The 17,323-nt window shown below is 48.6% G+C and overlaps 1 protein-coding gene across 1 annotated transcript in view; it reads right to left on the bottom strand.

Moving 5' to 3' along the window:
- PTPRT (protein tyrosine phosphatase receptor type T) overlaps positions 1-17,323 on the bottom strand; it is an 813,408-nt gene that overhangs the window by 401,669 nt on the left and 394,416 nt on the right. The window contains exon 8 of the mRNA XM_034641590.1: positions 2,623-2,919. Within this exon, the coding sequence (XP_034497481.1) occupies positions 2,623-2,919 (297 nt within the window). The remainder of the gene's footprint in view (positions 1-2,622; positions 2,920-17,323) is intronic.

Genomic DNA, 17,323 nt, shown 5'->3' with positions numbered 1-17,323 from the left:
ACATGGGGGTCGGTGCAAACAAGTTGGAAACTGCCAAAAAAGTCTTGTGTGTGCAGTGGAGATTGGTTTGTTGAATTTACATCCCCCATGTAAGTGTGTCCCAGCCTCCAGCCTGGGGTGGTTTCAGCCACCAGATAAGGCCACGCCCACATGACCTTCTTAAGTAACAGCCTCCAGGCCAATGAGAAGACAGACAGTGGGGAGAGAGTGTGGCCTGTCCGGCAAGCTGCAAAATCTTCCTCTGATGAAAAATCCAAGTGGCTTGGCCTCTGGGTTCTTTCTCTCTGCCCTTGGACCTGACAACAGGGGCCCTGTCCTGAGCCCTGTGCATTAAGGAGCCCATACGGGCGCTCCTCGGCCTGTGCCCTCTTCCTGCAGCAGGAGTCAGTGGGCCTTTAAAGCATCCATCTGCATCCCATACTCCCTATTCTGGACCAGGATCCAAGTACATGATACCACCAGAATTCCCTGCCCCAGTGCCCGAAACTCATTTCTGGGGCCTGTGTGGACCTCTTCCCTTGGTCTGCCCTTCCTCAGACTATATCCCATGTGTGTGCATCCCTATGCCTAAAGGGTAACCAAAGAATGGCCATTTGGGGGGAGTGGACAGAACCTGGACATGAGGACTAAAGTCCCCACACAGGTGTGCATGAAGCTTTTGCGGGGAGGGGTAGAGTCAGAGGGAAGGGGAACACAAGGCTCTATTTGTTCTTGCCCCAGACCCTATTGTTTTTGTACAGGTTAGGGACAGGTGTGCATGTGGGTCTCTGTGTGACTGACTGACTCATGCCTTCAGAAGCCCCCTCACTCCCACAGCTGCCTCTGGAAGTCAGGCTGGTCCTGACCTCCCATCACTTCTCCTCTTTTGCACATTAGATCTTACTAACATACTATTTCTTCCTGAAGTACCATTTTTCAACCTAATACCTGAGCCCATCCTGCAACCTATATCCTCCCACCTCCAAACTTCCTTCTTCATTTCCCACTCCTCAATCCTACATTGGGAAAGCCAAGTATTGCATCCTGAATCCTCCCATACCTCCCTGCTCTTGCCCATGATTTTCCTGCTGCTTGGGACGCCACTGGCAAATCCCTAGTCCTGCTTGGGACACCACTGGAAAATCCCTAGTCAACAGACTCCAGGCCCAGCACCAATGCCACCCTTTCCTTTAACTTTCTCCAAAAGCCTTCCTTGCCCAGGTGCAATGGCTGCCTCCATCATGTGTTCTTTAGCCCATCAGCACATCTCCTACATACCCCTTGTCAAACTGCAGGTTAGTCGTTTATAGGCACCATTCACATTCACCTGCTCCCTTGTGAGCCCTTAGATCTCTTCATTTTCATAACTAGAACACATGGCTGCTTAATAACTAAGTTGAGGAATGAGTGAATATAGAAAGTAGGTGATTGTTGAAGACCAAACCAGAATTAAGCTCCTCCCTGCCGCAAGGGAGAAGACGTAAGGGGTGAATCCAGGCTCTCTTTACACTCCAATTGTGAAGGGTAGTTATGTGGTTAAGTCAGAATTTGAGGCTTTTTTGTTCTATGTGGGCCCAGCTTCTATTCCTGCTGTCAAAGGCAATAGCTATAGAATCTTCTAATGACCTTAATCAAGGCAGAACATCTTANGGAAAACTGAAATACGGCCATTGAAAAGTGTTTTCTAGGTAAGTCCTAGAACCAGCAAGTTCTGCCGTCCCATAAATGAGATAACTGCTGTGGAGGAGTTCCATGCAAAATGTAGTGGGAGCCTGGGAGGGAACACCCAAGTCGGCTTGGAGCAGTCAGGGAAAGCTTCCTGGAGGAAGGAGCATGGGAGCTAAGACTTGAAGATGAATACAGCTTGTCTCACAGACATGGAGGGAGCGGCCATGGCAGTAGGAGAAATAGCATGGGCAAGGACAAAGGGTGGGAAAAGTGATGTGTTCTAGGAGCTCCATGTGGTTCTGGAGTCCCAGAGACTCAAGGTAAGAGGCATGCTGGGAGGTAAACTGCATGAAACAGACTTGTCAGAACCTTGGGGGGCAGGGCAGGGGAGATGAAATGGAGGATCCCAGGATCATTTCAGGTCTTTATTTTGATCTATTGGATGCAGTTCACTGACATGTGGAACACAGAATGAGAAATCAGTACGGAAGGGGAGACTGGTTCAATTTGGATGCTCTGAGTTTGAGCTGTCTGTTGGACACCTGGGTGAGTACTGGGTTCTGGGTGCATCCAATGCTGGAACTACAGAATTTACGTGTATTTTTTTATTTTAACTCCTACAGAATCTGGAGTGGTCTGACTCCCAGATTCAATGCGCTTGAATGGCACAATACACAATGCCTCTCTGGGAGGCACTGGTGTGGTTAATCACTGGACACCGAAGGTACCATAAAGTGAGAAGAGGGATGGGAGTGTGGAAGGGTCAAACCTGAGTGCGTGTCCATGTCTAGGGGCACAGCGCCCCCCTGGAATTGTGCAATGCCCTTCATTAAAGACCTTGGCAAAGAGGGAGCTCTAGAGGAGGAAATTAAAGATGCAGGAAGGAAGAAAACCGCATCCCCGATGGGCGTGGCCCTGTGACAGGTTCAGCACTGCCCATTCCCAAGGAAGCACCCCCCTCCCTGCCCCACTCACCGTCCTCCTCTGTTTGCACCACCAGCTCCTCGCTCTCCATCCGGCCCTCGGGGTTGGACAGCAGCAGCCGCAGCCGGATGGTCATGAAGGGGCGCAGGCCCCGCAGGGTGTAGTGGGAAGAGGTCTGGATGACCTCCTCGGCCTCGTACTGCTGCTGGTTGAACACGTACTGGTACTGCACCGTCAGGTTGAAGCTGTGGCAGCGGGTCACCGCGTAGCCGAACGGTTCCCACTGCAGGGTCAGCTGCCGCGCGCGGATGTCTACAATCTCCACATTCTGCGGGCCGTGCACGGGGTCTGCAAGACACACACACAAGACACGGGGGCTTTGAGGACTGTCCTGGAGCAGAGGTGGGCGTTCTGCTACAACAGAGGGGACCGGCCCTCCAAACCGAGCTCAGTCTCAGCCTTCATGATTATTGCCACAGAGAATACAATTTAACATTTTTCTGTAAATCAAACTCTCCTTTCTTATTTAAATGCAGGCATCTAAAAGAAAACATAACTGTATAAAGGGAAACCCCGAATCACTTGCCATACCTAAATGTTAACTGTTAAAAAAATGCAAAATTGTTAAGTTTATAAGGTTCATCAGGGTATCCCCCAAAAACTACCCTGGATACCACCAACAGCACACACAACACTCCGGGGATATACTAATTTAGACGGTTGCTGGAGTTCTGACCTGCCTTATGTTTAGTCCAGCCACATCCTCTCCCCTTGGGAAATCAGTCCCCTCGCTCTCATTAACCACACTGCAAATCCAGCCACAGGCTCAGCACGCAGGGCTCGGTCTCGCCACGTGGTCACAGGCGCCACTAACTACACCTTGCAATTTCCCCTCCTTCCACTGACAACACGACTCATCATTTCCTAGCCTGCAACGATAGCTCTTGACCTTCTTTCTCTCCTTTCCACTTCTTTCCAAACAGACCCCTTCAGAGACATCATGCTAAAAACAGAATTGGGGGCACCTGGGTGGCACAAGTCAGTTAAGCGCCTGACTCATTATTTTGGCTCAGGTCATAATCTTGGCTCAGGTCATGATCTCAGGGTTGTGAGATCGAGACTTGCATCGGACTCGGTGCTCACAGTGGAGTCTGCTTGAAATTCTCTCCCCGCTCCCGCCTTTCCCCCTGCTCACACACTCTTTCTCTAAATAAATAAATAAATCTTTGAAAGCAGATATGGTCATGCCCTCACACTCTATTGCTGTGCCATTCTTCCCCACGTGGCCCCAAACGCCCATATATAACATTGGCTGTCTAATTTTAGTACCAATATTCTGTTTATACTTCATATAAAATAGATGCTTTTGTACAAAACAGATTATAACCAACGAAACACAAAAAAATCCCCGCATGTGAAGTCATTCTGTAAAGCTTAGGCATTTCTTATAATAGAAGGGTAACTTCTTTTGTGATCAGCATCCCCTTATGTTCTTGTGTTGACTATCTTAGCTGGAAGTAGCTAAGGACAGGCTAAAGATTATATCAGTATTTTCCCTCCACACTACCCACTGGACTTTATCACGTTCTGGCATTCCTTTTGTCTGTCTTTTATTTCATTTATAAAATGGGAGTAACGATAATACTACCCTCACGGGTGGGTAGCGGGGGGCTAAATGAAATGTTTGCAGAGCAGTCAGAATTGTACCTGGAACTTAACAAGCAGTCAGTATATGGTGGTTTTTCTTTTGCAGTAATAGGAATAGCGACACAAATGATAGGGCTTCATATGCTGTCTCTACTCTGAAAGTCTTCTAAGTGGCAGTGCCGTGAATCATCCTTATGCAAAATGATGGATTCTATCTCCCTAAGAGCATTTAGGGGTAAGGCTGCCCCGTGCCAATGTAGCAGTAAGAAAGAGGGCAGGACTTGATGCAAACTGAGTTCCCTGACCTGCCCCTATAGGGAAAAATGTCCTGTGAACTGTGTCAGAGCCCTACCAAGGAACACACTTCCAAGCAGTCTTCTTTTGAGAAGGATGCCCAGAAATGTCAGGGAGTCTGGCAAACCAGCCCAGATCTGCTCCCGTGCTGCTGGGGACAGCAAGCAGCCTGGCTCTGGATCGACTGAGGAGTTCACGGTCACTTGTATAGCCCAATTATTCATGTTCACAGGTCCTTTGTGTAAAACAGAGCCAACGTTCCAAAAGCAAACGGGTGACTTTGAAAATGTGACATTGAGCAAGCTGTTGCTGAGGGTCCATTATGCTGAGCCCACACAGAATAAGGTGAAAAGTGTGGTCCCCATAGTGGGGGGGTTATGATGCAGTGTGGCCAACTGGTTTAACAAGTCCTGATGGCATGAGGACAAATGTACAAGCACAGATGAGCGAGAAGCTGCCTGCCTGGGAAGTCCGCGCATCCCCACCGCCCTCGCCCAGCTGGAGCGTTTCTGCAAAGCCCAGATGCCAGAACTCCCCCAGCCCTGCTCAGCACCTTACAACGCTCCTTCTCCGGGGGTGCCTTCAAAACAGATCCACACCCCAATAAGATAATCACTCCTGGGCTCTCTTGCCTCATCTCCTTAGAAAGTGAGAACAGCAACATGTAAGATCCTTTTAAATCTAAGAGTTGTCCATTTTGTTAAACATCTTAAGATGTACTACAGCCCATGTTAAATATTTGGGGGGGGGATCTCCAATATGCCCTTAAAGCACAAATGAAACAATAGAAATAAACACCGTTGATGGCCAGCTGCCATGGTGCTGGGTTCTATCACCTGCATCATCTTGGGACCCTGTGAGGGAGGGACTGAAGGCCAGCCCCACTTTACAGATGAATAAACTGAGGCCAGAGAGATCCAGGAACTTGTGTAGAGTAGCAAAACCAGCAAGTGGCAAAGTAGGGCTTGAACTTTGATCTACCTGACTACACGCCTAATGTGCAAAGTAAGAAACCATGCCCGACCGGAGGAGTCTGCAGAGAGAGTCAGGGCAGGTGCTCTGTATGCCAAGAGGGAAGCGGAGCCGGCCTCTCCCAGCCCTGTCTCCTGCACTCTGCCTGACCCTTCCCCTCCCTGCTGGAGCTGGGCCACACCTTCTCCGGCTTTCACTCCCCTCCCACTTTGTCTCCTCTCTGAAAATGTCCTTGCTGCGTCCCTGGGCAGAGCTCAGTGGCTATTTCTTTCTCCTCTTTTTCACCGTTCCTTTCTATATCCATTTTCCACAGTCGGCAGCTTTTCAAAAGTTGTTCCTGCCCACTAGAACGTAAGCCCTGTGTGTGAGAGCAGAGGCTTTGTCTGCTCCTCCCAGGAGCCCACGGCCAGCCCAGAGACACACTCGGGAGGGCCCCAAGGAGTATCAAGCCAATGGACAGATGCCCCGTTTTGTAGACCTCACCACCATCTGTGAGGAAAGCATCACTAGTGTTGTCCGAGAGGAAAGTAGAGCTCTGCGGGCTGTGCCACATGGTGAGTGCACGGCTGTGATTGGAAGTCTTCGAGGGTCCAGTGCCCCTGCGTCTGCCCTGCATTGTGATACCACGGGGCACTGAGAATGAATCAGCACGAACCTGAGGCCACCTGGGAAGGATGCTGGGAGGAGGCTGAGAACTGTCAGGCAGAAATGCTTGACCCTCAGAGAGCCAGGGGCCCGGCTGGAGAGGGCAATGCAGGACTCAGTCACATTTGGTGCTCAGTTGACCACTGGCCGGTCTTCCCACCACTAGTCTCGGCTTATCCAGAATTCTCCACACAGCTCACCTGGGCAGCTGTGCACTCACACACCTTTCTGCTCTTCTTAAAGGAGGGAGCAGGCCGAGGTGCCTTACCCAAGAGGGGAAGGGATGGTGCAAGCCTGCCCCGGAGCAGAGACTCCCTCCCAGAGCGGAAAGGTCAGGGCACTGGGAACATTAGTTTCCTCTGAAGCCCATGCCACTGTCGTCAGGTCACAGGGAACAGCGGAACCTGATGGGGCCAGAGCCAGACTCTGGCACTCACTAGCTGTGTGACCTTGGGCAAGGGCACTTCATCTCTGAGCCTCCATTTCCTTGTCTATAAAGTGGAAATTATTGCACTAATCTCAGAGAGCTGTTAATGAGTATAAAATGAGCTGTAAAGGGAGAGAGAAAATTGCCTCTAACAGTGGGCATTCCTCTTAGATAAAATGGCCTTTCTTGGAGAAATGCCTTAAGAAGTTTATTTGGAGCACAAGGCTGCATCCCCAGGGCCTTGGGATCAGTTCTGCTCAGCCTTCAGAGGAAGAGAAAAATGAATCCACTTGTCAGCTGGGATTGAACAGGAGAAGATGGGGGCGAAGCCCGGTGTGACTGTTCTCCGTGGGATTCCGAGATCTTCAATAAGGTCCTCAAAATAACACAAAATGGTTTGGACCTCCTGTGGATTCTAGAAAGGGCTGAGATCTGCATGCCTCCCTTGGGCCACTGAAATACCACCTGGGAACACAGGGACTAGAGGCAGAAGGCATTTGGGAAATATGGCCACATGTGTTACTGATAACCTTGAGGCATGACTTTGGGCGTTTTCCAGAGTGTGAAAATTAAGACCAAGGAAGGCTCAGGTCCTATGCAAAAGGCAAGATGTCCGGTACAGCTGTGGGTGAGACAGGTGTGGAGGAAAGTGTTTGGAAAGTTCTAGAACTCCCGCTCCAGAAAGGGAAAGACAGTGGCTACTGATGACATAGTAACTCTGGGCTAGGCACTTGCATGCTGAACGCAACTCTCTGGCAGAGAAAACCGAGGCCAACGAAGGGACGTGACTGACCCAGAGCCACACAGCCCAGTCACCAGCTCTGGGCTCCCACGGCACTTAGCACAGGTGTCCAGCCCACTCAGCATTTGTCTCACTTTCTAGGAACAGCTTGTTCATTTATCTGTCACTCCTCCCAGGCTGCCAGGGACCACATTCTGTTTGTCCAGCAAGCCCCAACACATGGTGCAGGGTCTGTCGTGGGGCCAGTTCATGTGTATTAAACCGCGATGAACAGATGGTGACCTGTTCTTGGGAACTGAACTCAGACCCTTGACTCCACAGTCCCAGTTTCGTCCCCGTCACGATGTCATGGAGTCTTCACGGTGAACATATTTATTTTTGCATTCAAGCAAAAAGAATGCCCTGAAATCCACACGATGGAAACGGATTTTCAAAACGTGTGATGGAATCATTCATGCTTTCAGTCCGACCCCTCCCCCGAAACCTCAGCCTCTAAACCCAGCCTCTGCTCTGGCAATTGTCTGTAGCATGGAGAGTCCTGGGTTTACATGGGGGTCGGTGCAAACAAGTTGGAAACTGCCAAAAAAGTCTTGTGTGTGCAGTGGAGATTGGTTTGTTGAATTTACATCCCCCATGTAAGTGTGTCCCAGCCTCCAGCCTGGGGTGGTTTCAGCCACCAGATAAGGCCACGCCCACATGACCTTCTTAAGTAACAGCCTCCAGGCCAATGAGAAGACAGACAGTGGGGAGAGAGTGTGGCCTGTCCGGCAAGCTGCAAAATCTTCCTCTGATGAAAAATCCAAGTGGCTTGGCCTCTGGGTTCTTTCTCTCTGCCCTTGGACCTGACAACAGGGGCCCTGTCCTGAGCCCTGTGCATTAAGGAGCCCATACGGGCGCTCCTCGGCCTGTGCCCTCTTCCTGCAGCAGGAGTCAGTGGGCCTTTAAAGCATCCATCTGCATCCCATACTCCCTATTCTGGACCAGGATCCAAGTACCTGATACCACCAGAATTCCCTGCCCCAGTGCCCGATACTCATTTCTGGGGCCTGTGTGGACCTCTTCCCTTGGTCTGCCCTTCCTCAGACTATATCCCATGTGTGTGCATCCCTATGCCCAAAGGGTAACCAAAGAATGGCCATTTGGGGGGAGTGGACAGAACCTGGACATGAGGACTAAAGTCCCCACACAGGTGTGCATGAAGCTTTTGCGGGGAGGGGTAGAGTCAGAGGGAAGGGGAACACAAGGCTCTATTTGTTCTTGCCCCAGACCCTATTGTTTTTGTACAGGTTAGGGACAGGTGTGCATGTGGGTCTCTGTGTGACTGACTGACTCATGCCTTCAGAAGCCCCCTCACTCCCACAGCTGCCTCTGGAAGTCAGGCTGGTCCTGACCTCCCATCACTTCTCCTCTTTTGCACATTAGATCTTACTAACATACTATTTCTTCCTGAAGTACCATTTTTCAACCTAATACCTGAGCCCATCCTGCAACCTATATCCTCCCACCTCCAAACTTCCTTCTTCATTTCCCACTCCTCAATCCTACATTGGGAAAGCCAAGTATTGCATCCTGAATCCTCCCATACCTCCCTGCTCTTGCCCATGATTTTCCTGCTGCTTGGGACGCCACTGGCAAATCCCTAGTCCTGCTTGGGACACCACTGGAAAATCCCTAGTCAACAGACTCCAGGCCCAGCACCAATGCCACCCTTTCCTTTAACTTTCTCCAAAAGCCTTCCTTGCCCAGGTGCAATGGCTGCCTCCATCATGTGTTCTTTAGCCCATCAGCACATCTCCTACATACCCCTTGTCAAACTGCAGGTTAGTCGTTTATAGGCACCATTCACATTCACCTGCTCCCTTGTGAGCCCTTAGATCTCTTCATTTTCATAACTAGAACACATGGCTGCTTAATAACTAAGTTGAGGAATGAGTGAATATAGAAAGTAGGTGATTGTTGAAGACCAAACCAGAATTAAGCTCCTCCCTGCCGCAAGGGAGAAGACGTAAGGGGTGAATCCAGGCTCTCTTTACACTCCAATTGTGAAGGGTAGTTATGTGGTTAAGTCAGAATTTGAGGCTTTTTTGTTCTATGTGGGCCCAGCTTCTATTCCTGCTGTCAAAGGCAATAGCTATAGAATCTTCTAATGACCTTAATCAAGGCAGAACATCTTATTAAAAAAAAGAGCAGCAAAGCAGATTTCCAAATCATGAATTTTCTATTTATTCATCTTTGCATGTGGAGTTAGCTGGAACATATGTACTGTTCAAAGTTGCACCTACATTGAGATAATTTGGGGCATGGGGCTGAAAATGTGGAGGTGGATAGCTTGTATGTAAAATTAATTTTTTATCCATTTGGAGATGCAATTTGAATTCCTTTCAAATTAAATTGCAATGGAGTCCTAGGCAGCTGGAAACATTATTGCCAGTATAATTTGATACTGCAAGAACAGTAATACGTTGACAGATATTTCGATGTGACCATTAATTTGCAATTTCTGCATGGAAATGATACACGAAGGGAGAAAAAGGTAAAAGGAACAAAATTAAAATCCATCTTCCTTCCAGCATCATCCAAACCCACTCTCGTGCTTACTTTCCACCACCTCCTTTAATTTATTGCAGATGTTTGGTGGACAAGAATTTGTTGACCATTACCACAGACATCTTACAGAAGGAGGCAAGGACAGGAATCCAGAGGCTTCTTTGGAGAATGCTGGTACTCTCGCCAGCCAGGGTCACCGGGTCCTACTCATCCTGATAAACAGAGAACTGCGAGGCTGGAACATGTCACCTTGTGAGAAGGTGACTCTGTTGCTACCCTCTTGTAGCAGTGAAAAAAAGAAGGTAATTTCTGTATGTGTTCACTGGCTCATTAATTAATGAAAAACTACTCTTGAGCACTGGAGATGCCATGGCATAGTAAAAACAACACTGGCTCTGTGAACACCTGGACCGAAAGCAAGTCACGTGTCCCATCTGCATCTGTGCTGCATTTTCTTCTCCTATGTAGAACATGGGTGGTACTCCTTGCCTTTCAGGGCTCTAAGGGAAACTGAGGAGAGTCTCCACCAAGCTCTTGGGTGGTTGACACAGCTGTGCTCCCTCAAACACAGCTCCCACCTCTGGAAGGGAGGCACGCAGAGCCATTAAGACAGAATAGGAGTGGGGTGCCTGCGTGGCTCAGTCTTTTTAAGCATCTGCCTTCGGCTCAGGTCATGATCCCAGGGTCCTGGCATAGAGCCCTGTGTGGGGCTCCCTGCTCAGCGGGGAGCCTGCTTCTCCCTCTCCCTCTGCCTGCCACTCTGCCTACTTGTGATCCCTCTCTCTCTGTCAAATAAATAAACATCTTAAAAAACAAAAAAAGAAAGAAAAGGAAAGAGAAGAGAAAAGAAAAGGAAAAGAAAAGAAAAGAAAAGAAAAGAAAAGAAAAGAAAAGAAAAGAAAAAAGAAAAGAAAAGGAAGAGTCCTATAGGTTACTGGCCTTGTTCTCGATCTCGCTGGTTGTTGGGCTCATGCTTTTAACCAGCTACTGTTAGGAGTTGGCAAACTTCCATTAATGTGCCTTCAGACATGGCTCTATCTATTCCTTATTTCTACAAACACATCTTGAACCTCTGAGATGGGACAGGCATTAGGGGTGCCTGTGAGTAAGAGAGACACTTCCTTGCCTTCATGAGTGAGACTCACGCTCTAGAAGGAGATGCAGACACAAGAAGTGTGACGAATGGAATGATGAAGCCCGAAGCGCCTTTCTGCAGATGAAGTGTTGGGCTTCCGGGCAGCACAGGGCAGAAAGAGCCCAGCGCTGGAGACTCATCTGAGCCCACTGAATCATGACTCATGCACAACCCTCACATCCTTTTCCATAGACGCTAGAAGCCACCAAAGAAATTTGAGGTGAATGAAGGTTAATGATTCCCCCACAACTGCATTATTAGGTTATAATGAAAGCAAGTCTCAGGCCAAATTCTATGACACTGATGACCACTTATTACACAAATGTTTATTAGCAAGCAGACACAGAACAGGTCAAACCATCTATTCTGTAAAGTTCAATGAAGTCCCAGAAATCTGTCCTTGCAGAAGTTGGCAAAGGTTTTTGTTTTCTTTTTTGTAAGGGGCTAGATAGTCAATATTTTAAGCTTTGCAGGTCAGACAGTCTCTGTTGTGACTGTTCATCTCTGCCACTGGAGTGCAAAGGCAGACAGACTCTTCACTCACAAATGGGTGTGGCTGTTTCAATAAAAGTTTATTTACAAAAACAGGTAGCCAATACCAGAGCTGTCATTTGCCTACTTCTGTTCCAGGGGCAAACTCAACTGGTTTTGACTCAATTGGTTTTGATTCAGTTGACTCAAATGGTCAATTACCATTACAGTCACATCAGGAAACCAGGAATACTCCTTATCCAATGAGTGACCAGGGCTGTTTGGAAATCAATCACCCTAAGTTCAAGGCCAGAAGTCTTACTGGGTTCTTCTTCATTATGTCCGGAAAAAGCTTTAAAAATATTTTGGCCAGCCCACATATTTTGAATACCTTCCATTTCACTAATTAGAGTCCACTCATAACACTTATTATTATGATAGTCAACAGGTCCACAATTGCCACAACAACAAATTTCTGACATGTAGTATGCTAATTAACAAAATGAGCGTTAGTGATCAAGACTGGGCATCAGAAACACCTGGGCAGAGTAGCATTGTCTCTGGAGCAGGGGCTTCTTGACAGGGATACCAGATTTTCAATGAATCACGTGTTCTTGATTGCAAGGCTGGAAGCACTGGGTTTAACCTGTAACTATAGCTAAACCTAGAACTCATCCATAACGTCCCACTGTTCAGTATTTGAGAGTAAATCACCAACAATGTAACATGCAGTCCAGAAGCCAGGAAGGCTGTCTTGAAAGAGGGGGCCTTGGGCAGATGATGAATAGGATTTAACCAGGTAAAGGTACAAGGTGTGTAGGAACAGCGGAGGGAGGCTAGGGGGTGGGAAGGTGAAACCCCAGGCAGAGGAGGCAGCACACTTAAAGTTCAGGAGCCAAGATCAAAGGAGCAAATAGTGGTGAAGATTCTGACGCAGGAGCAGACAAGCCATGGGAGCAGCAATCCTCCCCTCCCCCACTCGAGCACCCCCCTACCCAGTGATGAGTTAGGCCAGTCTGGATGTTAAACATTTGAATGGTCCCTCCTACCTTTCCTAAGAAGTAAGTGAGAATAAGGACGAAACCAGCTGTGACGGTGTGATAGGAGTATTCTTTACCAAAAGTAAAGCACTGGACAAACTCAGTCTTAATAAACATTTCTGAGCTCCCGCCACATGCCAGGTATTGTACAGGATGTAAGAGTGAGCCAAGCATTCAAAAATCTTCCCTGCCCTTACAGGGATTATGTTCTAGTGCAGAGGGGGGATGATATAATATAGGAGATAATCACAAAATTAGAACATCAGCTGGCAGTAAGCGTGCTAGAGAAAAATCCAGCAGGGGAGGGAGACTGGAGGTGCAGGAAGGCTTGTGCCTAACATCTCACCTTGATTTCAGGTCCTGCTACCGGCTCCCTGATCTCTTCACTGACACTCAAGTTTTCCCAGACACGGTGTACCTCAATATGTATTGAGCACCTGTGGGGTGGCAGGCTAGGCGCTGGGACACAGTGTGAACAAAAACAGACCGGGTCCCTGCCTCCCCTGAGCTTAAACTCGGGAAGGGAGTCAGACTGAAACCACCACAATGGCAATCGGACGTGTGGGCTGACAAGCTGCACCTTGCAGTATGTGTTTTAAAGGGAACAGAGAAGGGGCGAGCTGGACAAAGATGGCAAGCCAGGAGTTTTCCACTAGGCAGTCATGGAAGACAACTCTGAGGAGCTGACACTGTGCCTGAAGGTTGTCACTCTTCCCTCCTCTCTCTGTTCCTACCTTTCTGCCAGCTTCCACTCATTCCCTGGGCCTCAGTTGCTTTGGGGAAACCTGCTCTCAGATGCTCATCTCACCCACAGCTGGGTTAGCTGTGCTGCTTCATGTTCCAGCCTTGAAAGGATGCGTGACCTTGGCTAGGATATAAAACAGGGGCAGATGCTCTCAGTCTTACAGCTGAGCAGCTTGGGGTGTGGGTGGGGAACCAAGAGGCAGATACAACGTAAGCTCCAGAAGGACCCACCCACTGGGGCCATGGACCTCAGGCCCAGAGTGAGGACAGCACCTGCCACCCAAGGACCCCAGGCTGCCTACTGAGCCACTCTCTTGCTCCAAACACTCCTATATTGTCTTGTGCTGCTGGGGCTAGGATCTCCGCTCCCCCACCTGGCTGCATTGCTCACCCCCGACAATGGGGGACCATAGAGGGACCCTGCAAGGGTGGAGGAGGAAGAGCAGGCTTCCTGTCTCTGGGTGCATCGCTCCAACATTGCTTCTTCACCCCGGGCAAGTTCAGTCTGTCTCAGCAGTTAGTTCCGGTCTGTGGTTTCTCCAAAACTTCAAGAGCCAGCCTCAGAGACAGCCTGCCAACAAATGCTCTGTCTTCTAGTCTTTTAATTGTTTATGATTCCAGCGCATTCTCTTCATTCTCTCCACCCCTTGGCAGCACCTGCTTCCCACGGTGACTACACTGGTATAATACCTTCACCTACCCTTTGTATCTTGTCAGTTTCCTAGCCAATTCTTTGTTTCTAGTTAAGCAGAAGGTTAAGGTGCCCTTGCTGTTGGGGTAATTTTTCACAGAGTTCCTAACCAAAGAAACACCTAACAGTTTCATTTATTAGCTAGTCCAAACAACTTAATAAGTATTTATATCCTAACAACATAACAGTGGTTTGAGAAAACAGTACACACAAATCAAAAGACAAAATATTGTAATGTCACTGTGTAATAGCCACAGTTACTGACTATGGGGTCACATGTATCTGCTGAGCACTGAACAAGCCACTCCTATTTCCTGCTCCAGTTGGACTTTTGTGCAATACTCCCTTTTCATCATACCAGCTACCGGAAGGCCAGCTTTGCAAAGATACAATGGCATCCATGGAACGTAGCTCAGTCTAATGCTGAAACTGTGGACCACCAGTGTTGGACAGAGGACACTGTGTTTCATGATATTTTAAGATTAAAATCTACAGTGTCCTCACGTGATACCTCGGCGAGTTCACTGTGGTGTCCTGGGCTGCCTCAGCACGGTTTGAGAAGCATGACAGATAACAATTCCTTACAAGCAATCCTCTCTGTTAAAATAAGTGGTGTAATTTATCTGCTAACTAGGTCTTGACCAATCCAGGACCCCACTGCCTGAACTGCATGAACATTCTGCGTCCTCATCCTTCCTCTCCCAGAGCTCCCTTCTGCCTGGGGACCCCCTGACCCCCACCCGACGTCCTAGCTGGCACTGTGTGTCCCAGCAGAGGCTGGGACATACAGTGGTGCATATAGTGCTAAACTGGGGAGCAGGGGGGTGGGCCGCACCTCCTGCCACAGTGACTGCCCGGGTGCTCAGACGCCAAGAAGAATTAAATGGACACGGGCACAAGATTGCAGCCTGAAAATAAAAGCTTTGGAATGTTTAAAAATTACTTTGGTGGCAGAGGAAATTGGGTTGGAAAGAGAGAAGCAATTTCTAAATTACATGGTTTCAGTTTCCAGAGAGGAAAAGAGTTTCGGGGTGGGAGGGAGGAGAAGGTGAGCCTATAAGGTCCCCTGCACTTCAGTTCACACTTCATTCATGGCAAGTCTACCTTTTCTATTTATTAAAATAAAAAATAAATAAATAAAATAAGTAAAACAAAAAGAACCCCAGGAAACTAAAAGGAAAAGCTGGAAAGAGGCTGAAACCTGAACATCTCTGATGGTCAAGAGCCACTGAGCACTGGGCCAAGGTGAGGCATTAAACATTCTGGACGCCACACTCCTCCTTGGCAAACAAATGGGCAGTGGAATTAGGGAAGAGTCTTCCCTGTAGCCAACATGCCATCACTGTGATGCTGGTGAAGGGCTGTGCCTAAATCAAATTGTTTCTAGAATATGTAAAACAAATAAACAAAAGCAGTATCTCCTGATTGGGCTGCTAGTCCCTCTCTCCCAGAACAGCTACCTTCTCTTCTTAGTTGGAGAGTTTGGCTTTTTCTATTCAGATCTGGGGCTTTTCAAATGCTGAGACTGCTCACAGCTGAGAACCCCCCACCCCAGGACATTCTTGATCTCCCAAGGAATAGCATTAATCTATAGACACTACTCAGGGCTGCTGGGGCCTTGAAGAGCCCTGCTGTGTCAGCAGGCCCAGAAATGCCTACCAAGCTTTTTTATGATGTCCAAAGCTTTATTCTTTGAAATGTACAAGAGGAGAATTAAATTGAAGGAAAAATTTCAAACAAAAACCACTGTCAGTTGAAGGAGGCTCATTCTCTGTCGGGTCTCATTTGGGACTCAGATAGGCATTGAGAAAGGACAGGTGACAAAGCATACCTGTCTATTCCAGTCACCTTGGGGCAAAGCTCCAAGAAGGGAACCCCAGTAGAAGAGGGAGCACAGCGGAACTGTAGCTGGAAGACCCCTTTACCCCTGCCTGCCTGCCTCACTCACTGGTGAGGCACACTCACTCAGGGTGAAGGCCTCTCAGCAGGGGTAATGGCCTAAAATGCACACTTGAGGTGTCCTGGCTGGCCCCTGGACCAGCGGTGGCCCCTGGCCATGACACTGTGAGACAAATCCAACCACAGGCTCTTCCAGAGCCAGCAAATGATCACTCTTCGTATCAGAACTGTCCTTCCCCTTGACATTCAACTGTGACTCACCCTTCTAAGGCTGCCGCCTGACACTTGGGAGTTCTCCCTTCTCCAGAGTCACCAGTCACAATCCCCTCCCTACTGAGCATCTCCCCTCCATCTGCAAAGAGTTTTGCTCAAGTGCCTGATGTTTTCACACTTTCTCCCTCCTGACCAACAAAATTTGTTTATGAAATGTGTGACCTTGAATAAGTAATTTTACCCTTTTTGATGGTTTTATAAAACATACAGTAGAGCTCAGCATACGTATCTCCTAGGAGTTTTCTGAGCTTGAAGCACTATTATATGTGCTCATATATTAGTGGAGTATGACTGTGTCACAGATCACCCCCAAGCCCGCTGGTTTACAACAGGCATTTATCCATGAGCTCAGGCATCTGCCTGTCTGATCTAGGCTGGGCTCCACCAGGCTTGGTTCCTGTGCTGTGCTCAGGTCTGCTTCATGCGTGTGTATGGCTGAGCCCAGGCTGAAGGGACAGCAACTGCTCCAGGTATGTTCTTTCCCTGACGGATGCATCAGTGCCAAGCCAACCCGTGCAGGAGCTCTTGAGACCTCCCTCATGTCACGTCCACTAATACTATGTTGGTCAAAGCAAGTCATGTGGGCAAGCCTGACATCACTGCAGCCACTCTTCCCACAGTAGGAAAGTGGAGGTGGAGGAAGTGAATATGGCTGAATGATAACACAATAGCACAGATCAGTATGAATTTGTGTTTTGATTAACAGGACCAACCAGCACTTCTTACATTGCATAGGCTTGGTCCCCTGAGGGGAGGACAGTCTAACTGAGTCAGGTCTCAGGGAAGCCAGAAGGGGTAAGAGGGGTAGGCAGCTGTCGGCTCTCCCTGCTTTCGGGACTATTAGGAGCTGTGTCCCTGGGAAACGGGGTGGAAGTCTTATAGATAGGCCTGGGGAAAGCACCCTTATCATTGGAAGTCCTTCTTGATCTCAATATGAACCTTCTGATCCACCCGTTATACTGGGTCAGGTAATTCACTGCTGTCCTCACCTCCCAAATGCTGGCTCAGACCACACCCCTCCCTATGCCCTGCCCTCCTATGCCCCAAGCCAAAACTCCTGTGATAGGCAAAACAATGCCCGTCTCCCCAAAGATGTGCATGTTCTAATCCCTGGAAACTGTGAGTACATTATTTTTCATGGCAAAAGAAACAGTTGCGGATGTGATTAAACAAAGGATCTTGAAATTAAGTTCTGCGTTTTCTGAGTGGGCTCCGTGAACTCACA

The sequence above is a fragment of the Ailuropoda melanoleuca genome, chromosome 13 (genome assembly GCF_002007445.2).
Source record: "Ailuropoda melanoleuca isolate Jingjing chromosome 13, ASM200744v2, whole genome shotgun sequence".
In the NCBI taxonomy this organism is placed as follows: domain Eukaryota; kingdom Metazoa; phylum Chordata; class Mammalia; order Carnivora; family Ursidae; genus Ailuropoda; species Ailuropoda melanoleuca.
The sequence above is the reverse complement of the archived record's forward strand: the minus strand, read 5'-3'. Positions and strand labels throughout refer to the sequence as shown.